Source organism: Schistocerca nitens, chromosome 3, assembly GCF_023898315.1.
Source record: "Schistocerca nitens isolate TAMUIC-IGC-003100 chromosome 3, iqSchNite1.1, whole genome shotgun sequence".
NCBI classification, from domain to species: domain Eukaryota; kingdom Metazoa; phylum Arthropoda; class Insecta; order Orthoptera; family Acrididae; genus Schistocerca; species Schistocerca nitens.
This window is the reverse complement of record NC_064616.1, coordinates 735,442,965-735,466,471: the sequence shown is the minus strand read 5'-3', so window position 1 is coordinate 735,466,471 and position 23,507 is coordinate 735,442,965. Positions and strand designations below refer to the sequence as shown.

Here is a 23,507-nt window from a genome sequence, read left to right as displayed (position 1 = left end):
ATTTTCATTGCTAAATCAAGAGTGGAAAATGGACAAATGGGATACCAATTTGACCGTCATGAGGTCTGATTTTGCAAAGAAGATATTTAAGTGCTTGAAAGTAATCAGGATAATTAAAAATAATAGAACATTGATCAATATAAAAATAAATTATATTTAATGCTTTCAGAACGAAACTTGAAATTTAGAAAGGAATTGAAAAAAAGTGAAATGTTTTTAAAATGATTTGTCTACGAGCAAAAAATAAAAGGGGTTTGAGGAACTTTGACACACCCTTGCATGATGTGTACTATAGCAAATATCCTCTAGTAATCTTGGAAAAATTCTAAGATTATGAGTTAAATAATGCAATTCAAATTACCAATAAGCATCTTATATGCTGTACATGATTTCGAGCATGATTCAAAGGTGGATCAAATGTTTCTGTAATCTGTTTTATTTCTTACTTTTTGACAAATCATTTCATAAAACATTTGTCCTTCCCTTTTTTCCCCAGTATATCTACTTCGACATTTACAGGGGTTGGACAAAAATACGGAAGCAGCATGAGAAATGCGTGCTCGAAAGTAAATGCAGATTTTAGCCAAGTCTGCAGGTTGTGTTGATGTATTTGACCACGAACAACACCTGTGCAGTGTACTCAATGTGTTGCAAGTGTCTGTTGTGGTGAGGTCAATGTTCTATGTAGTTTTGAGTGCATTGTGTTGGAGCTAACTGAATTAGAATGTAGACAAATTTTTGGTTTTGAGTTTTTCCATAACTAAGATCCGCAAAGTGTTTGGCGTTTCAAAAGGCGCAGTATTGAAGGTTCATACTGTGTACATGGAAGCAGAAAAACGTCATCTTCTAAGTCACAACATGGAGTGTGTTGAGTGATTGTACCAGATGGTCATTGAAGAGGACTGTGATGAAAAATGAGGATGACAGCAGCAGACATTGCAGAACCGAATGTCACACTCGCTAACCCTGTCAGCACCAAAAAAAAAAAAAAAAAAAGAAATTCTGTAAGCAGGGAATTCCAGAACCACTCAGTGATGCAAATGTTCATAACAGGAAAACATGGTGCTGAAGCAGGGCAATGGAAGAAAGTCATTTGATCGGATGAGTCTTGTTTCATAGATTTGAACTTCTGAGTGGGTTTACATCCCAAGAGTGAAACATGGCAGGGCTTCAGTGATGATTTGGGCAGCCATATCATGATAGTCCATGGTTACTCGGCATGGCCACCTTACTACCAGGGATTAGGTGACCATTTTGGATTTTCTGGTCCACCCTGTGGTACAGTGTTTGTTCCACAATGGTGATGCTGAGAAGAGAAATCAGGGCTCCTGTTCACACAGCTTTCATTGTCCAAGACTGGTTTTGTGAACTTTAAGATAAATTGCTGCAGCTCCACTTCCCACCACAGTCACCTGATCTCAGTATTATTAAGCCTTTGTGGTCGAATTCAAAGGGAGTGATGTGTGTTTGCTATCTACCTCCATTGTCATTACCTGAACTTGGGAGAATAGTGGTGTAATACTCCCTTGAAAACAACACAGAACCTGTATTTATCCAGTGTGAGATGACTGGGAGCTGATTTAAGTGCCAACAGGATTTTTACTCGGTATTAGCCATGGTAATGTGTTGTGTTTTTGGTGTTTCCCTATTTATGTTCACCCCTGTATATACTATAGCAAGCCATCATATGATGCATTGGGAAGGGTACCATGTACCACTGCTAGTAATTCCTGTTCCTGTTTCACTCACAAATGGAGCAAAGGAAAAGAGACAGTATATATGCTTCCATACAAGCCTTTATTTCTATTCTCTAGTCTTTGCAGACCATGCACAAGATGTGCGATGGTGGCAATAGAATTGTCCTGCAGTCTCTTACAAATGAGAGTTCTACAAGCTATTTCCATAGAGCTATGCAAAAAGAATGTCTTCTTCCCTTCAGATATTTCTGTTTGGGCTCACAGGGCATTTTCATAATACTCACGTGTGGATCAAACCTTTCGGTAACAAATCGAGCAGCATGCATCTGAATTGCTTTGATGCCTTCCTTTAATGTGACCTTTTGAGGATCGCAAACACTAGGGCAGTACTCAAGAAAGGATCTCCTTTGTAGATGAGCTACACTTCCTCAGAATTATCCCAATAAACTGAAATTTTTAGCATTTGCCTTCCCTACAACCAACCTCACGTGTTCGTTGCATGTCATGTCACATTCCAATGTTACACCTATATGTTTGATTAATGTGAATGTGCCAAGCAACACACCACTAATACTGTATTTAAACATAACAGGATTTTTTTCCCTACTCATCTGCATCAGCTTAAATTTTTGCCCATCTAGAGCAAGCTGTCATTAATCAAAACACACAAAAATGGTGTCAAAGTCATCCTGTGTCCTCCTATAGTCACTCAACATTGACACTTTCCCTTACCCTACAGCATTATCAGCAAACGGTCATAGATTAATGCACACTTTCTGTGACAGTTCATTTGGGTGTCATCAAGAACAAGAGCAGCGGCCCTGTCGCATTTTTTTGGGGCATTCCTGATGATCTCTTTGTTTTTGCTGCACGTTTGCCATCCAGCACAACAATTTATTGGGTTCTGTTAGATAAAATATCTTCAAGCCACTCACATATGCGAGAACCTGCTCTATGTGCTCAGATGTTTGTTAACAGTATGCAATGGAGCAATGTGTCGGATGCGTTCCAGATATCTAGGAATATGGATCTGCTTGTTGCCCTTGATTCATGATTAACAGGATGTTGTGCGAGAAAGGGGCTATCAGAGTTCCACAGCAACTATGCTTTCTTGTGTGAGTGTGCTTTCTAAATCCTTTCTGATATTTGGACAGAAGCTTTTCTCTCTCAGGGAAATATATTATATTGGAACTTAGGACATACTCAAGAATTCCGCAGCAAACTGTTAGTAAATGATACTGATCTATAATTCTGAGGATTAGTTTTCTGACCCTTCTTACCTTCACTTTTTTCCTGTCGCTTCGCACTGGGCAAGAGATTCACGGTAAATCGAGCTAAGTAAGAGGCCAATGACAAAGGGTAATGACTACAGAACTGAATTGGAACTCCATCTGGATCTGGCAGCTTATTTGTTTTCAACTCTTTCCATTCTTTTCAGTATCAAAAATGTTTATTTCTACATCTTTAATATGTGAGTTTAGCTGATGCTGTAACAATTCTACATTTGTATGATCCTCATGCATGAATGATCTTTTAAACATGAAATTTAAAACTTTGCCTTCCGTTTGCTGTCTTCTGTTGCCATGCCAGACTGAATAGAAGCCTTTGACCTACATAACTGTTTGGTGTAGGACCAGGATTCTTGGCAAGATCTTTCACTAATAAACGATGGTGGAAGTTGTTCTGTGCTTCGCGCGTTAATCTTTTTGTAGACGTACTAATTTCTGTTAAATTTTGCCTGTTGAAATTACTGTGTTATTTTTTGAATTGTTTTCTCACTTTTTTTTTCATTAAAACACAGTGGGTCTTTTCAGTCCTTAATCCACTTAATTGGCATATACTTCTAAAGAGCATAATTACTATCAGTTTTGAATTTGCTTTATCATTTTCCTGTTGTTGTGGTCTTCAGTCCAGAGACTGGTTTGATGCAGCTCTCCATGCTACTCTATCCTGTGCAAGCTTCTTCATCTCCCAGTACTTCTTGCAATCTACATCCTTCTGAATGCGTTTAGTGTATTTATCTCTTGGTCTCCCTCTACGATTTTTACCCTCCACGCTGCCCTCCAATACTAAACTGGTGATCCCTTGATGCCTCGGAATATACCCTATCAACCGATCCCTTCTTCTAGTCAAGACGTGCCACAAATTTCTCTTCTCTCCAATTCTATTCAATACCTTCTCATTAGTTATGTGATCTACCCATCTAATCTTCAGCATTCTTCTGTAGCACCACATTTCAAAAGCTTCTATTCTCTTCTTCTCTGAACTATTCATCGTCCACGTTTTACTTCCATATGTGGCTACACTCCATACAAATACTTTCAGAAAAGACTCCCTGACACTTAAATCTATACTCGATGTTAACAAATTTCTCTTCTTCAGAAACGGTTTCCTTGCCATTGCCAGTCTACATTTTATATCCTCTCTACTTCGACCATCATCAGTTATTTTGCTCCCCAAATAGCAAAACTCCTTTACTATTTTAAGTGTCTCATTCCCTAATCTAATTTCCGCAGCATCACCTGATTTAATTGACTACAGTCCATTATCCTTGTTGTGCTTTTGTTGATGTTCATCTTATATCCTCCATTCAAGACACTGTCCATTCCGTTCAGCTGCTCTTCCAGGTCCTTTGCCGTCTCTGACAGAATTACAATGTCATTGGTGAACCTCAAAGTTTTTATGTCTTCTCCATGGATTTTAATTCCTACTCCAGATTTTCTTTTGTTTCCTTTACTGCTTGCTCAATATGCAGATTGAATAACATTGGGGATAGGCTACAGCCCTGTCTCACTCCCTTCCCAACCACTGCTTCCCTTTCATGCCCCTCGACTCGTATAACTGCCATCTGGTTTCTGGACAAATTGTAAATAGCCTTTCACTCCCTGTATTTTACCCCTGCCACCATCATTTCCCTATGTCCATCATATTTGAGCTGATTGATGTCCATTCCTTGTTAAAGTAGAATGCTAACAACTGCTTATCTGCTGTTTCCATCATAAAAACTCTTCTATCCTTCTTGATGGGTTCATCAATTTTAATAACCATTATGGTCGTGATGACATAGTGATCACTAATCCTTGTGTCCACAGGGTGAATGTTTATAAAACTGACAAACTGTAGGGTCGGATTCCTGATTGGAAATGGAGGAAAAAAATTCCTATTAACATGTGCCTGGAAATGGACGGTGTGCATGCACCATCGTCCTGAAATGCTGTATAGAGCTGCACTGCATCCACGTCACAACAGATGTTCAAAGTGGCCTCCGTGGGATTGTAGGTGATAGGGATAGTGACGGCTGTCGTGCAGGATACACATAATCATACTTTGACTTGCACCATGTTGGTGGGCCAGCTGTGTAGAACTTGCACTAGGTTTCATCTCAAAATCATGTAGAACCAGATCCTCCAAATCTGAGGTATGCACAGTCTACCACCTCCCTCCATGTTCAGCTGTCTGAAAAGACCCATGATCACACAAACATCCATAAAGATTGGAAAGGTGTGATGTGGCTGGTGTCGTACAATAGTTAGAGCATCAGATAAACTCCCATAATTAGGACGTAGAAATAGACATCCCTGACACTGACAAGCAATGGAAAGAGTTGAAAAGAAATAAGCTGCCAGATCCAGATGGAGTTCCAACTCATTTCTATAGTGAGTACTCTTTGTCATTGGCCTCTTACTTAGCTTGATTTTGCGTGAATCTCTTGCCCAGTGTGAAGTCCAAAGTGACAGGAAGAAAGGGAAGGTAAGAAGGGTCAGAAAACAAATCAACAGAATTAAAGATCAGTACCGTTTACAACAGTTTTCTGCAGAATTCTTTAGTATATCCTAAGTTCCAATATAATAAATTTCCCTGAGAGAGAAAAGCTTCTGTCCAAATATCGGAAAGGATTTAGAAAGCACACTCACGCAAGAAAGCATAGTTGCTGTGAAACTCTGCTAGCCCCTTTCTCGCACAACATCCTGTTAATCATGAATGAAGGGTAACAAGCAGATCCATATTCCTAGATATCTGGAACGCATCCAACACATTGCTCCATTGCATACTGTTAACAAACATCTGAGCGCACAGAGCAGGTTTTCGCATATGTGAGTGGCTTGAAGATATTTTATCTAACAGAACCCAATAAATTGTTATGCTGGATGGCAAATGTGCAACAAAAACAAAGAGGTCATCAGGAGTGCCCCAAAAAAGTGGGACACCCGCTGCTCTTGTTCGGAATGACACCCAAATGATCTGTTGCATAAGGTGAGCAGCAGTCTATGACCGTTTGCTGATAATGCTGTAGGGTAAGGGAAAGTGTCAATGTTGAGTGACTGTAGGACACAGGATGACTTTGACACAATTTTTGTGTGTTTTGATTAATGACAGCTTGCTCTAAATGTGCAAAAATTTAAGCAGATGCAGATGAGTAGGGAAAGAAAACTCCTGTGATGTTTAAATACAGTATTAGTAGTGTGTTGCTTGGCACAGTCACATTAATCAAATATCTAGATGTAACACTGGAATGTGATGTGACATGCAACGAACACGTGAGGTTGGTTGTAGGGAAGGCAAATGCTAAAAATTTCAGTTTATTGGGATAATTCTGAGGAAGTGTAGCTCATCTACAAAGGAGATCCTTTCTTGAGTACTGCCCTAGTGTTTGCGATCCTCAAAAGGTCACATTAAAGGAAGGCATCAAAGCAATTCAGATGCATGCTGCTCGATTTGTTACCGAAAGGTTTGATCCACACGTGAGTATTATGAAAATGCCCTGTGAGCCCAAACAGAAATATCTGAAGGGAAGAAGACATTCTTTTTGCATAGCTCTATGGAAAACGCTTGTAGAACTCTCATTTGTAAGAGACTGCAGGACAATTCTATTGTCACCATCGCACATCTTGTGCAAGGACTGCAAAGACTAGAGAAGAGAAATAAAGTCTTGTATGGAAGCATATATACTGTTGTTTTACCTTTGGTATAGCTGTGCTGCCTTTCGACCATTTTCATCTGCTCGGCCATACACAACCATCTTGGCTTGTTTCCATCATGAATACTGGACGGTTCTGCTACTTATAGTACATTATGTCAACTGGACAACCTGCAACACGCAAGGAACACATTGCACATGGTCAGAGGAACTGTCATTTGTCAGTGCCATCTACCATGACAATGATGCAGTTCCAAACCCATGTTCATGTTAACCTTTTTCCTCCATTTCCAGTCAGGAATCTGTTCTTGCAGTTAGTCAGTTTTGTTAATGTTCACCCAGTGTATTGTCACTGTCTGTAACATTAGGTCTTTTTGTGGCTACAAGACTTAAAATAGTTCCATTGTGCGCGGGTTGTCAAAATAGTTAATCTAAACAGTTCTTGGAGAAAGTGTTGAGAACCATTTTGCAAGACTGTCTATGCCTCTTTCAATGAATCCATAGGCATCTCAGTCTATATTTGGTAGGTTAAAATTGACTCCAACTAACATTTCATAATCAGGGTTCTTCTGCACTACTGGGTATAGACTTTCTTTGAATGATTCTACAATAATTATATCAGAATTGAGATGTCAGTTAAATCATCTTATGATTAATTTGAATTCACTTAGGATAGTTACTCATGTCCAGAAAACTTCATTGTGAGTCAGCTTCGACAATGATACACTTCTGGTGTCATCCAGCTCTCAGTTCCAAGTATAATTTGAGTGTTACAATTTTCTTGGAGGGCAGTAAATTCAGATTCTTTGTTACAGGTGCTAAAATCGTGAGATCTAAAGTGTTTTTACTGCTTTGTACATGATGTGATTGCACACTCTGTTTTTCAGCTGGTGAGTGTGTCATAGGACTTCAAACTATCGCTTAGCCTGAAAACTACCATGTCAACTCCACAAGTACTCTGCTACCAGAGTAGCTGCTTCCTCTGTTAGTGTGCCATATGTATCTGTCTGTGACTGCCTTTGTGAGACCTCCAGCATACTGGGCAAGAGAATTCTAATCACTGCAGATATGCCATCCACGGGTAGTCAAGTTATTTTTTGGTGTGGAAGGGATGAAAAGTGTCAAAATGCTTCTATTGTTGATGTTACTTGACTTGATGTGGACAGATGTATGAATGGAGCTATCAGGGAGGTGGAGGTCAGTGTACAGGAAGGTGGCATGTTGGGCTAAGTAGTCGTACCAGGTGAAGCAGAGGGGAGGAAAGGTGGTGAGGCTGTGGAGGAATGAGAATAGGATGTCTTGGCCCTGAATCAAGATCATGACGATATCAATAAAATGATCCAGACAATGAGTTTGGTGTTTTGGGAGGGAGGCTAGGTAGGTATCCTCTAGATGACCCTTAAGCAGATTGGCATTTGATGGCACCATGTTGGTGGCCATGGGTCTGCCACAGGTTTGTTTATGTGCCATCCCCTCATAGGAAAAGTAGTTGTGTGTGAGGATATAATTGCTTGAATGTATAAGAAATGAGGTAGGCTAGAGGGTTTGGAGTCAGAAGGACATAGGAATAGTAGTGTTCAGTAACAGCTTGGTGTACCCATAACTTTTCCTATCCTCTTAAAGTGATGTTCCACTGCCCACCCAACCTACACAACATCCTGGTCCATTACCATGCCAATTCCACTCCCAACCCCTTGCCACAGGAGCCCAACCCCGTTGAAGACCTGCCCATTTCACCCACCCAGTACATCCTACGCTAGTCTTATAAACTTATCCTGTTACATCAGAGGACAGCTCTGCTGCAATTTCTGCTCAGCATTTTACATGGCATGACCACCAACCAGCTGTCCATCAGTCACCACCCAACAATGACCAAGAATGAAGTTGACCACCCAGTGGCGGAACATGATCAAGTTCAATGGCTGCTTCACAAACCTTGCCATCTAAATGCTTAACATCAGCACCACCTTTTCTGAAATATGTAGATACGAGTTATTGTTGCAACACGTCTTTCATTCCTGTAATCATCCTGGTCTCGATCTCTGCTAATCTGCTGTTCTCACACCCTTTACTCAGCAGTCTGCCATTCCACTGTGCTGGCACCCCCGTTTAATCCACTCTTCCAAGTCATTGTCCTTGTGCGCTACACAAGCTCACCAGCTGTGGTGTCTGTGTGTCGTGTTCCTATCCCAGCCACCTGTTGCCTCTCTCCCCCACATTTCTTACCCTACACTCTACACACTTGTTGCTTCCCTCTGAATTGTCAGCTACTATTCCCCCCTCTTCCCCCCCCCCCCCCCCCCCGCCCCCCTGCCTCCTGCTTCTGCTTCCTGACACATTTTCCCCCTCTGTACCCATTCCATGTGACACAAACCCTCACCCTAGTCTGGCTGCCAAACTGCAGTTTGTGTTGTTCAACAGACACAATATAGCTGCACAGTTTTTGTGTGTGTGTGTGTGTGTGTGTGTGTGTGTGTGTGTGTCAGTGACTTCATATGTCTGCTGTTTGATCAGTTTTCTCATGTAATCCTAAATTATTTACATTCTGCCTGAACTATCCTTCGCAAACTTCTTAAAATCACAAACATAAGCTACTACATTGTGACCATCACATAACGCGTGGCATACTTGTATTGCCACTTCATGCAAATATTTCCTTTCCTGTTTTCATAAACAATTGTGTAATAGAAACATTTAGTAGTCACAGTGAAATAAACGTGTTGCTTGATACACTGATGAAGTATTGTTGTTACTTGTCACATTAACTGCATGGTTCTGTGTTGCAGTCCTTTTTATTGTCTACCATTCTTTTTATAACTGATAGTGCTTCATCAATTGTTCTTCTCTCCTGGTATTGCCATGTGGGGATATGTGTGTACCACCATTAGATTGAACATTGTGGGTTGTAATACATGCCCATTGCAAAAAAGGAGTGAGCAGTGTTCTTGACCATTACCGTGTCACACAGATGTTGTGTGTGTTCAGAACTATAGAAATCTCAGTTGGAAGAATAGTCCATAAATGTATTTTGTCAAAAAGGGGCAGGAAATAATTTTACTTACCAAGCGGCACCACAGACTTAAGCAAATACTCATAAGACATTAACTTTCGGAACTAGAGTTTCCTTCTTCTGGCTAAAGGGAAGGAATGAGGTCATGGGAAAGCCAGCAGTAGCAAGGAGAAATAAACTGTTGATATCACTGCCGAATAGCAAGTGAATGTTATTGAAAACAGTTACGTTACACAGAAAGCTTTGCAACATAATACATTACTGGCCATTAAAATTGCTACACCACGAAGATGACGTGCTAAAGATGCAAAATTTAACTGACAGGAAGAAGATGCTGTGATATGCAAATGATTAGCTTTTCAGAGCATTCACACAAGGTTGGCGCTGGTGGCAACACCTACAACGTGCTGACTTGAGGAAAGTTTCCAACCGATTTCTCATAAACAACCAGCAGTTGACCGGCGTTGCCTGGTGAAACATTGTTGTGATGCCTCGTGTAAGGAGGAGAAATGCGTACCATCACGTTTCAGACTTTGATAAAGGTCTGATTGTAGCCTTTCGTGATTGCGGTTTATCGTATGGCGACATTGCTGCTCTCATTGATCGAGATCCAATGACTGTTAGCAGAATATGGAATCGGTGGGTTCAGGAGTGTAATACGGAATGCCATGCTGGATCCCAATGGCCTCGTATCACTAGCAGTCGAGACGACAGGCATCTTATCCGCATGGCTGTAACGGATCGTGCAGCCACGTCTCTATCCCTTAGTCAACAGATGGGGACGTTTGCAAGACAACAACCATCTGCAAGAACAGTTCGACGACGTTTGCAGCAGCATGGACTATCAGCTCGGAGACCATGGCTATGGTTACCCTTGATGCTGCATCACAGACAGGAGCGCCTGCGATGGTACACTCGACGACGGACCTGGGTGCACGAATGGCAAAATGTCATTTTTTCAGATGCATCCAGGTTCTGTTTACAGGATGATGATGGTCGTATCAGTGTTTGGCGACATCGCGGTGAATGCATGTTGGAACCGTGTATTCGTCATCGCCATACTGGCATATCACCCGGCGTGATGGTATGGGGTGCCATTGGTTACACGTCTTGTTCGCATTGACGGCACTTTGAACAGTGGACGTTACATTTCAGATGTGTTATGACCCGTGACTCCACCCTTCATTCGATCCCTGTGAAACCCTACATTTCAGCAGGCTAATGCATGACCGCATGTTGCAGGTCCTGTACGAGCCTTTCTGGATACAGAAAATGTTCAACTGCCGCCCTGACCAGCACATTCTCCAGATCTCTCACCAATTTAAAACGTCTGGTCAATGGTGGTCGAGCAATTGGCTCGTCACAATACACCAGTCACTACTCGTGATGAACTGTGGTATCATGTTGAAGCTGCATGGGCAGCTGTACCTGTACACACCATCCAAGCTCTTGTTTGACTCAATGCCCAGGCGTATCAAGGCAGTTATTACGGCCAGAGGTGGTTGTTCTGGGTACTGATTTCTCAGGATCTATGCACCCAAATTGCGTGAAAATGTAATCACATGTTAGTTCTGGTCTAATATATTTGTCCAATGAATACCCGTTTATCATCTGCATTTCTTCTTGGTGTAGCAATTTTAATGGCCAGTAGTGTAGTTATCATCTAGGTGTCAACTTCACCACACACAAAACTTTCACTGTCTTTTTCTGTCGACTACAGTATCTTGGGTGACCCTCTCTTCCTTGGCTGCTGGTTTGTGTTTCATTTTCATTCTTTTCGTGCTTGATATTAAACTCATAAATGGCCATGCTTCCTACTTCTAACTTCAGTTTTCAAACGTCTTTTTACACCTACCTTTGACTGTGCTACCCCTTTCAGGAGTATAGTGACCTGTCATTTATCAGCCCATGATAGTTAAACCAAACAAACTCTTATAGGGAAAAATGTCTCAAGTCTTTCAGGAAATAGGACACAGCGAGATTGGTTGTTAATAGTGCAGGGCACCCTTTGATGAGTATCATATTGACTGATAGAACATGCATAAACCACAAAGGAGGAGAGGATATGGAAAGACTTCGAGAAAAGACAGCTTTTGAATCCCTTGGATGTTACGTACAAAGGAAATTAAAGAAAACTGAAGATTTGGGGATGAACAAATAACTAACTTCATCAAAGGCAAGAACCAGACATTACAGAAAACGTTTATAAATTGCAAATGAAAACAACAAGGAAGAATTTAAAACATTGTGAAAAGAAGTTAAAGCTAAAAGGGAAAGGCAAGCAAGAAAGCTTGGATAGGTTAATAACTTTAATGGAAGACAACTTACATTTGGGGACAAGAGTAAACATGAATAAACATTTGAACAAAACAAAGAAAGACAATGCAGAAACAGATGTCACAAGTATAGGTGAAGGACCAGTTTATGGTACAGATTCATAGATAAAGAAGAAAATGACAGTACACTGGACCTATTAGAAGAAAGTGAACAACAAATAGGAGATGGAGATTAAAGAGCCACAATAAACAGTGAATCAGATGGACAACAAAAAATTGCCAAGAAATGAAGGAATAAATACACAGGGAGTTAAATAAGCATCTCTTGAAATACAAAGTTGATTTTTTGGAACTGCTAAATGGACCCTAAAGAAAGTACCAGAGGAGTCAGGACTATTCATTCACATTAATCTTTTTTGAAAGGAAAAATAATGAAAATTATTGAGCCATTTCACTACTGTACACGGCAACACTGCATATAATGTATTTTCAAAAATAATGACTGGGGATTTAGCAAAACAGTAAAATATTGTTAGAAAAGCAAACTAAATTTTGCAAAGGAAAGATATCCACAGCTTCCTAATTGCATCCCACTTGTTATAACAGCTTCATATATTCTGGTTTGAGCTAAAAATAGTCTTCGTGCCTTAACTCAGTTTCCCCAAAATATTACTTCATGTGACACCAAAGAATGAATGTAGGAAAGTAAACAAACTTGATTGTGTCTGTAGATGCTGACTGTGGGCTGCATTTTACTGGTAGACATAACTGCTACATTCAGTTCTGCAGGTCATGAATAATGTACCTTTCATGAGAGCTTATCCTTGAGACTCTTCTGCTTCTCCCATGGTGGCACTATCCATGGAACAGAAGATGCCAGATTTTTGCAGATAAGTCTCAAGGGTAAGCTCTCATGAAAGGTACATATCCATGACCTGCAGAACTGAATGTAGCAGTTATCTGTACCAATAAAATGCAGCCCAGTCAGCATCTGCAGACAAAATCAAGTTCGTTTACTTTGCCTACATGCATTCTTTGGCGTCACGTGAAGTAATATTTTGGGGAAACTGAGTTAAGGCATGAAGACTATTTTTAGCTCAAAAGTAATCCAGCAAGGCTTGATGTTCATGTTGGTCTCAGTTTAAATAGCTGGGATTCTTTCACTGACATGACTGTAGAGGCAGTTATAATTAGTCAGGACATTTCAAAACACACAATCCATTGCAGAGTGAAATATTCATTTTATAAACCACCCCACAGTTTGTTCCTAACTCATTTCCGTGAACTTACCTTCTTCCAAGAGTTATGCCAGTACCTCGTTCCTAGTTCCCAAACTTCACAGAACTGGAGTGTGAGGGCAGGTACGGAATCCGGTCTTGATAGCTTAGTCAGTCAGGGCACTGCATGCTAGAGCCAAGGTACCAGGTTTCATCCAGCACACAGTTTGGATCTGACAGGAAATTTCATCGTGCTATAGTTACTGGCGTAAGAGATTTGTGGATTAAATGAGAACATGTTCAAGATAATCCACAGCACCCATTCAGGACTGGAAGACAGAAAATGTTCATTATATTATAAGCACATCCTTTAGGTGTAGGTAAAAAAAGCATATGATGCCCAATAAGTGGAAAGCTTTTCTCTTGAAAAAGTCGTTTTGTTGCAAGAATTCTTCAGGCCCACTTAGTTGCGATAAAAGAATGTAATAAATGATTAATTTGGATCTGCTTGATTGTGTTTAATTAATAATAACTAAAATGTATTCCAAAGTAAGAGAAACTGGCTTTGTAAAGAGGATTCCCAGACTAGTTAACCAATCCAACCATCCTGATGTGGGTTTCCTTGATTTTCTCAAATAATTAGTGGCAGATGCAGGTTGGGATCCTTAATACTAATAGGTCATAGCCAGCATTGTGCCCATCGCTAAGAAATCCGTGTACTGTATGTTTAATATATTATTTTCATTGCTGCATTCAGTCTAGAGCTTTACTTTAGGAATACTTAATGTGACATGTTTATGACCTTGTCACTGACCCAGAGATCTAATTAAAAATACATCAAGTAAAATGACATAAAGACTTACTGGAGAAAGTGGGATCATTACTAAAAAGTGGCTCATTTCAGTGACAGTCTAGCACCATGGGTAAGATGAAGTTGTCCAGCAGACTAAAGGAAATTACTCTGTAAATAAAAAGGTTACAAAAACAATTGCTGTATCATGTACCAAAAGTAATGTAGAGAATGACTGTAATTCTAAAGAGTAAAAGGAGGAGAATCCTGTTTCTTGTGTCTGAGAGATAATGTGGAAACAGCATCAAAAGCTGTCCAGTAATCTCACTGATTTACCTTTGTGACAAGAGATCTGAGGTATAATATTGATAGGAAAATAAATCAGTACATTGCCCATACATTAGTTGTTATTTTCCACTATCAGATGCTTTCTTTTCTCCTTAAAATTGGTCAAGTTGACATTGAATTGTAATTATTTTCTACATGCATTTTCGTTATTGTGCAAAATATTCCATGTATTTCAGCTGATAATGAGTATTTAATATTCAGTTTCTTGCACTACCATCACAACTCAGTTCATATGTGAGCTTTTGGTAATTTAATATAATCATCATTTTTCTGTTTAGGTTGACATGTGCTATAGGTGCGTTTTGAATGAAGGTGAAACAATGTTGATTCCAACTGGTTGGATCCATGCTGTTTTAACGCCCGAGACATCGTTAGTGTATGGAGGGAACTTCTTGCATAGCCTAAATATACCAATGCAGCTCCAGTAAGTTCTTTTATTGGAATATTTTATTTAATAAAATAACTGAATGAAAGAAAATCTTGTCTTGTTCATTTATCGACAAGTGAATAATAATTCAGTGGCCTGATCCTAGTAAAAACTTAAACTTGTATATCTGAGAAGATAAATGTATTCTTTGACAGTACAGTTTAAAAAAAGACATCTAATTTCATCAGTTAATGGTATGTATCTGTAATTTCATTACTCTTTTGTTGTCTTTTCATTTGGGGATGTTCTGTGACTTATAATTTTTAGATTATCACAGAAATCAAACATCTTATAATCATTACAATTATTTTCTTCTCCACAGCTGTTAAAATCTCTGGAGGTAATGTGTATATTAATGACCTTAACAAGAATGATTTTCCTTTGTTTGCAAAGGATTCTGGGTTCTTATTTTTAGCCAAAGATGAAGCCACTTTTAAGGTATCAGTCTGTTACACCTCAATAATTCTCATATAAATGTCCTAATAGTTCAGAAGACTTCATAATTCAGGGCTTAAGTTAGATGCAAACTGTGATGATTTGCATAAAAATCCCATGGTAGCTCATGTTGGTATATGAAAGCCTCTTAATAGTGGTGTAGAGTTCCAATGTAGTTCCAAAAATGGCAATTAAATGTGTTTCAAAATCCTTTTAGTATTGTGGTTCTCTTTCAAATGGTGTCTGATCTTGCCTTATCTTGAAAGGCTGCACAGCTCAGGCTGCACTTAAGTGGAAGGAAGGCTTTCCACTGAAGAGGCAAATTGGCTGTGCTTCCTGCTATTAGTGTAGTTGAGATTTGGCAATATTGTGGGGAAACTAATCAAAGTCTATGTATTTCTTGGTGTCATGCTGAATTGCCAAGCTAAGTTCAATAGATATTCTGAAGTCAACTTGGTGAAATATTCAGAATCATTCTCATGTGAGATGTAACACTGAACCAGTAATATTATTATCATTATTATTATTATTATTATTATTATTATTATTTTTACTCTGGAAAGGTTGTTCCATGTGTTAGCTACAATTGTGTGGTGGGTTTTTTTTTTACGCTATGAACTGTCTGTCATGCCAAGTACCGTATTTACTTGAATCTTAGCCGCACTCGAATCTAAGACGCACCTGAAAAATGAGACTCGATATCAAGGAAAAAAAAAAAAATTTCCCGAATCTAAGCCGCACCTGAAATTTGAGACTCGAAATTCAAGGGGAGAGAGAAGTTTAAGGCCGCACCTCCAAATCGAAACAAAGTTGGTCCATTGTAATATGAGACACAATTAGGTCGAATGAATGACGATACATCTACAGTAGTTTGGTTTGAATCGTAAGCTTAGCAGTTAAGCTTTACCAGGTAGCCATTGCTATGAGTCAGGGGCTCCGTCCGTATTTATACAGGTACCCTTTCTTTTTCACGTGCTTTGTCTGGTTTGAATGGATTGATTATTTTTCTTTGATCTGATAAGTGCCGTTCTCTTTGTTATAGGTGTTTACGTCACTCTAAGCTGAAAATGCATTACTGTACTGTGTCGTGCATTGTTTGTTGCATTCTGATAATGAGTGTTTATGGTCTGTTGCCGCTCGCGGCATGGCTTGCTTTTGTGCACGCTACCGCCGGAGAGGAATCGTCTCATTAGCAAAACAATGGCAGGAGACTGCTATTTGTTGTTATTTACACTGCTGCTTTCTTTGATAATGATCAACAAGAACCAAATAACAGACTGTGTATGATAGAAGATGTTTTGAACGAGAGTATAACGAAAATTTTTCTCCGTTTGAAGATCTTTGCAGACGCCTCTTTAGTACATTACATTCTGCACAGAAATTAGAGTCATCTTAGTTTTAAAAATCTAGTCAACTACCATGCTTCATTTCTGACTGTATCACTATTAGGCATAAGAATAATATGAATATACACATGACGTATGTATATTCTTCCGTGTTTGCTGTTGTCTCACTCTAGTTTCGTAGTTTTAGGCAGACAGGATTTAAATGAGATAGCAGCAAACACGAAGGAATACATGGCAAAATGTTTATATTCATATTATTCTTATGGTGAAGAGAATACTGCATGTGATTCACAATTCATAAAAGTTCCTATTAGCAACCAGGTAAGAAAGAATTCAGAACGTAGAGTTGGCCATATTGACAAACATCCCAAACAGTCTTGCCAGTCGGATTTTCGTATTACATTGAAATGCTGCTACATTCGAAGATGAACAATATGGAATTTGTATTTACTTCTTTGGATAACGTATGAAAATGCAGTGGTCGAAACTCGGGGCGGAGAAAAAAGCTCGTCTTCCACCTTTATTTTATTTTATTTTATTTTTATTTACTGATGCAGAGGTTTTGACGCCAGTATTTATCTTTGTGCTTGCAAAGCATGCTTGTGTAGCGCTACATATATTCGACGGCAGAAGTTAGTTGTGGCGGCACCTATCAACATTTTTCAGAACTTCTGCTTACTTTGCACTCGATTCTAAGCCGCAGGCGGTTTTTTGGATCACAAAAACCGGAAAAAAAGTGTGGCTTAGATTCGAGTAAATACGGTAAAAGGAGTGAGAGTGAGTTTACAACATCATCATCTCATTAGCTGTGAGGTACAACACACTTTTCCTGATTGGAGGACTACCTTAGTAGTTGATTCCAATTTCCACAGGTAATCAGCATAATCTGTTAGTTATCTTCTGATTCCATTTTTCTGTAATTAAACTGCAAATGGTCAGAATGAAATCCAGATGAAATGATATGACAAGGTTTGCATTCCTATTATTGCTGTTGCTTGTACTAAGTAATAAGCTGTTGATACTTCTGTGTCCTGATAGACTACTGAATTCAGTTAATAGTATATTATTATCATCATTATTATTTGTTTCAGAAGTCAGAACTGTCTCATGTGTGTTGACTAATGGTAGAAGTTGTTGCCTGTGAATTTCTAGCTTGCCAACAATTTGAGCATACTACCACCAGAAGTAATCATCTTTGATTTATAACCAACCCACTGTCACTTCTACTGCAGGGAAATTAACAACACAGTATCATAGTTTAGGATTGTGTTTCATATGTTATAATAGAGATCACAATAGACACACAACTGGCAAGCCAGAAGAATGTTTGTCTCACAGTAAGGGGATTGATAAAGAGCATATGTGGGGAAATATTCAATGACGTCTTGGAATAGGTCTGCAGTACTGACAGGATTATTTTTGCATAATATTTCAAATGGCATTTCGTCTTCAGTTGTTCTCAACATAGACTGAAATAATGACTATTGTTATTTATTGACATCAGTGACATACAGAACTATAACTCGGGCCATGATTTGCAGTGGTTAATTTTTGTGTCATAAATGATTGGCAACATTCTGCTGTCTCTACATGCAATCTAATTGACAGTAATGGTTGTTATTAATTTCATTGTAATGTGCCATCTTAGTATATGTGAGATAAATAATTGTGTATTTTTTTCTTTAGTTTTATGAGATGTTAATTATTACTACCACAGGTTATAAACATTTTTATGTTGCAATAGAAAAATTGCAAGAGCTGGCTGATAGTGAATTCTTGCCAAGCTACCCATCAGTTCTCTAAGTTTCAATATTGGGTTAATAAAGTAGAGGAACGTTAATATAGTAGTTTCAAGGCTTCACATTTTCCACATAGTCTCCCCTCACTTAAATAAATTTCACAGATCATTCATACAACCATGTGAAACTGTCTTAAAAAGTCCTGTTTGCTGGTTACATCATGTGAATTCCTACACTTTGTAATTTTGTGGTAGGTTTGTATTGGTAAAACAAAGTCTTCTCACCCATCTCTCTCTCTCTCTTATCTATCTATCTATCTGTAAAGAATTGTTCTTGTTTTTCGTTTCAGTATTTCAGTCAAGGCATGATAGGTATCTGTGTCATTGTTTTTGTTCAGAAGTTAAGGTGTGGGAGACAAACGTTGGACACATTGTTCTCTTCTTCAATACATTCTGGAGAATGTTTTGAATACTTGATTTAGAGATGTTGCTCCAGTGTGAATTGTGACATCATCATTGGCACACTATAGCTGCACGGTCACTACTTAACACTACCTGCTCACAACTGACTGATTCAATACACATATATTGTTTACAGTTGTTAGTGCAAGCTGCCACTGTAATTACTGTGTTGTCGTCACTTACACACCACGAATAAGATCACTCTCGGAACTTTGAGGGATGGTACATTTTGGCTGAAAATCAGGCAATCACCTTGATGCGAGTTTTACAAGTGGAGATTATGTTAAAGTTATCTTCTGCCCAGTTACATAAACCTGTGTGCTTCTCAGTTTGGTAAAGGAAGATCAATGTTTGCAGAAGCCTGGAGTCTGTCAAATGTCATGTCAACATGGCATGGTCTACAGTGGTCAAACTACAAGCACAATGTGCATGGAACATTATCACCACACTCGCCTTGTGGTAAGGCAGCGATAGCTGATCATTGTATGTCCACAGGTCATTCCATGGATTCCTTTGCCACAAAAGAATTTGGCCATGAAGAGATCTTTCTTGGATTTAATTATTAAGGAGTTTGTGGAAAAGACATTTGCCAGAAGATTTCATTATCTGTGATGATTGCTTTCAGCAGGCAAAGGCAAGAGACATGTTCATTTCTTTATTTTCTTCACAAAGTCAATTTTTTTATGCCTCAAGACACTTCACACAACAATTTTATCAGTTTCACCACTGAATTTTAACTTCATGGACCTGCAGTTCAGCAGACAGTGTGCATGCAATAGCAACCTTACACCTGAATCTGTGAGCCTCAGAATATTGCCTTCTGGGAGACACGCAGTACTGTTACACACTGTCACGTAATGAGCAAAATACTAGAGTGGAAATATTAGACCAGCTTTGTGAGTGGATTGAAAGTTCCTAGCAAATAGAACACAGCATGCCATTCTTAACCGAGAGAAATCTTTAGATGTAAAAGTAACTTAATGCATACCTCAAGGGAGTGTATTTCGCTTCAGTAGGAGGAAAGACCCATCATAGTATGATTACACTATGTCTGAACAGTCCCTGTGAGCAGTTACACCTATTAAATATCTGAGAGTATGCGTTTGGAGTGATTTAAAGTCAAATGGCCACATAAAACATAAGGCAGATGCCAAACAGTGATTCACCATAAAAATCCTCAGAAAATGTAGTCCATCCATAAAAGATGTAGCTAACAAAACCTTCATTCGACCAGTACTGAACATTGCCGTCAGTCTTGGACCCATACCAGAAAGGATTGGTAGACGAAATAGAGAAGATCCAAAGAAGAGCAGCGTGTTTCATCACAGGTTTGTTTGGTAAGCATGAAAGTGTCACAGAGATGCTCGTTCAACTTTAGTGGCAGGCATTACAAAGAGAGGCATTATGAGTCATGCTGTTATTTACTGCTAAAATGTCTGATGTGCAGTTTTCTAGAAGAGTCTACCCATACATTGCTTCCTTGTATGTATATATCATGGAAAGACCATAAATGTAAAATGAGAGAGATTCCAGTTCATGTAGATGCTAATCAACGACCCTGCGCACAATTCGGGAAAGGGAGAACTGATAGGGGTATGCAAAGTATCCTCCTCCACATGTCATAAGGAGGCTTGTGGAGTGCAGCTGTAGATTAAGATTTATAGCGCTAAATTTGAAAGAGAGGGGTCATGCAGCAGAGATGTATGCTCATGCATGACTGTGCCAATTTTTGGTATTAACTTAGTGACATGCATATGCAATCTCCAATTGTAAAACTCGTCTGAAAATAGCTGCCTGGTTGTCATTTAAAATATTGTAACAGGAAGCTGACATCGTGTGGCTGCAGTCCTGAAACATAGGACTGAACCGTTCTTTGAATGACTTGATGTGAGCCCAGATGTTTTTCTCTGTTTCTGTTGAAAGTTTATGAACTTGGTCTCTGTGTTTCCCTCGTTTATCAACTGGTGCCATGCCTTCATTTTTTAAGGAATTCCTGATAGTCTCTAATCTTTTCTTTGAAATACCATGCAGTGATATGAAGGATTTTTGACAAACAGACAATTCTGTCACAGAATTGTCTCTCATTATTCTGATCTTAAAATGAAATGTATAATCACGCAAAGTAGCTACTATCTCATATCTGCAAGGCCTTCAGTGTTGTACATTGTCAACAGAAATCAGTCCTGTCAGGTGACAACTTTGCTCATTCCAGTCCTTCAGCAAATTGAAATTAGATATTAATGTAGACTTCTCTGCATCAGTTAGCTAATCAGTGCAATTCTCCTGCAGTTACAATGCTCTCCTATTTCATGTGACATTGTTCTTAGCTTTTTAGATACTTCAGATTGTCTGCTGCACAGGGTAGCCTCCCTGGAGTGCTACTGTACATAAACTGAGTTCGTTGGCATCTAGAAGTGCATAATCAAGTAAATTAAGCAACTAATGGCTGAGAAACTGCAGATACGGCAGTCCAATAAGACATTTTGGAAAGAAATTGGGACCAGTGAGATGAACATGAAGTATTCCACCACACATATAGAGGCTGAACTGCTGTTGATGTCTGTCTTGTTGGACTTCATGAGGGCTTTCTTAAGACCAAACATGATTGTTGTGACAGTGGAAGATTCCACTGTGTAAGAAACCAGCCTCATCAGTGAGTAACATACATGCTAAGAACCACAGAAACACAGCACACTGTTGTAACATGTGCTGACTGTAAGTTATTCTTGGCTGAAAGTTTGCCTCATTTAATCCTTGCACCTATTAAAGATGATATGGACAAAGAAGATATTCATACAGAATGATCCAGATCATCAAGTGATTAATGCCCTCCCTTTTCGCGTTTCTCCTTGTACCAGTTGATGGGCTTTCATTCACAGTACAAAGCACCTTTTCTTCCAGCTCGGGCATTTGTACATCTCATGGTGTCCCATCATCTGCAACCCTCTTTTCAAATGATCCTATCTCTTGCAAACTCTGATGATGGAGTCGTACAAATGTTCTTGCACAAGGTAACTGCCTGCCAGGTTAATATAGAGTATAAAATTGACATGCTACATCTGCATTCCCATCTGATAGGCCTTACATATCGTGCATATCCATCATTTCAGACATGCAGTGTAAAATATTTTTGGAATTTTCATGTTACAGAATATATGAGATGGAGCGAAGAGCACAGACTCCAAACAAATTTTGTTACCCTGCATTTGAGACTATAAACTGGTATGCTGCTGGTAGCATTCTTATGGAAATGAAAGAACTAAATAAGCAAGGGAAGAAACTTCCTGATTATCTTGCAGTGGGGATTAAAGCACTTTTACTTCGGTTAAAGCGCTGGTATCAAGAAAGAGATGTAAGTATGTTCATAGTTTTTTTTATACAAAATGTATTGTTTAGTAAATGAAGACAAATGGTGAAATACACTGCTGGCAATTAATATTGCAGCACAAAGAAGGCTAGCTTACAACAGAATTTTACATGTTGTGGGTAGCTGACACAACAATGTAACTATACTTTTATCAAGAAATCTATATTTAACTCGTCTGTTTTTGTGGCAATGTCATCTCTCTTTTTCCTTCTTCCCTCTGCTGGAGTAACTGGAGTTTTGTAAAATACCTTGATATTTTTGTATGCATAAAAAATTTGTGAACGTAAAGTAGCAAATTATGGTGACTCAAACTAAGTGTGTGAGCATTAGCTGGTGGAAAGTCATGTCCATGGTCTACATGGCAAGAGCTTATTGGCTGACGGAAATTTCTGTGTTTGAATCTTACAGGCCAGGGCAGTTGTCTTAGTTTGCATTTAACCTTTGATTTTCATACAGAAAAATTATAATTGCGGGCATGCGAAAGTTGTTCAAAGGTCTGCATATAGTTTCAAAACAGAGACCATAAAACAGCATAGAAATAGTTTTTAGTAAAAGTTGGAAATGGTGGAACTTGAATTTGAGCACATCACGTATAAGCTGGGTTCTGCTATTGATTTTTCTACCAGAATTGTGTGAGAAATCAGAAAACTGTTAGATTACATATCTGTAGAAGTTTACCCAGCTAGAGGTTGATTTGAATACTGCAGTACTCCTCTTGGAGATCATATACCAGTACCTTCCTTTGACTTTAGAACTGACTTGTTGAGTCAGAGAGAGAGACCTACAATTTGACATGGACTCTGAACCATGGTGTAACTTGACATTTCCTACTTCAATGCCAAAGATGGAAGAAGCAATAAGTGACAGAAAATGGTGTTGGATCAACTGTGGAGCAATTCCCAGACCTTTGAATCGGTAACCTGCCACTTACCCACAGAGGCACTTAGCCTAGCCATACTTTCCTAATCTCAGTGAAGTGGTATTGTAAAAACATTGACTAAGTAATAAACTCCTAATCATTTCATTGCCAGTGTGATTTTCTACACTAATATTCCTTCCTTTCACTTCTAGAAGCCACTATTTTGACAATGTTTTGCTGAGTAGGATCATTTTGTTACTTTCAACTAGACACAAGTCACAGTCTCAGCAGTTTTGAAAATGCCACTCGGTGTCACTTCGTGGCTTTAGTGTAATTCAGAGTCGTGGAAAACTTCGATTGTTGGTAAGAAGGAAGGAAGATTTTGGTTTAACATCATGTTGATGACGTTAGTGGCCAGTGTTAGATTGACTGAAACTAACCACTCCACAACTGTGTCAATATGTGGTCATAAGTGACCGAAAAAGTCCGTAGCAAGCTGTACTGTTGCCCTAAGAGTTGTAGCTTCCTGATAAACTGTTCAGGGGGTAGGCAATGAACCTGTATGCCAGACAGCATGTGTCCTGCTTACACCACTTCAGACACATGTCTATTGATCA

The 23,507-nt window shown here is 39.1% G+C and overlaps 1 protein-coding gene across 3 annotated transcripts in view; it reads left to right on the top strand.

Moving 5' to 3' along the window:
• Nucleotides 1-23,507, top strand: part of LOC126248709 (lysine-specific demethylase phf2-like) — a 174,158-nt gene that overhangs the window by 69,395 nt on the left and 81,256 nt on the right. For all 3 annotated transcript variants that reach the window (XM_049950004.1, XM_049950006.1, XM_049950003.1), the window contains exons 8-9: nt 14,535-14,680; nt 21,815-22,016. In XM_049950004.1, coding sequence (XP_049805961.1) covers nt 14,535-14,680; nt 21,815-22,016 — 348 coding nt within the window. The remainder of the gene's footprint in view (nt 1-14,534; nt 14,681-21,814; nt 22,017-23,507) is intronic.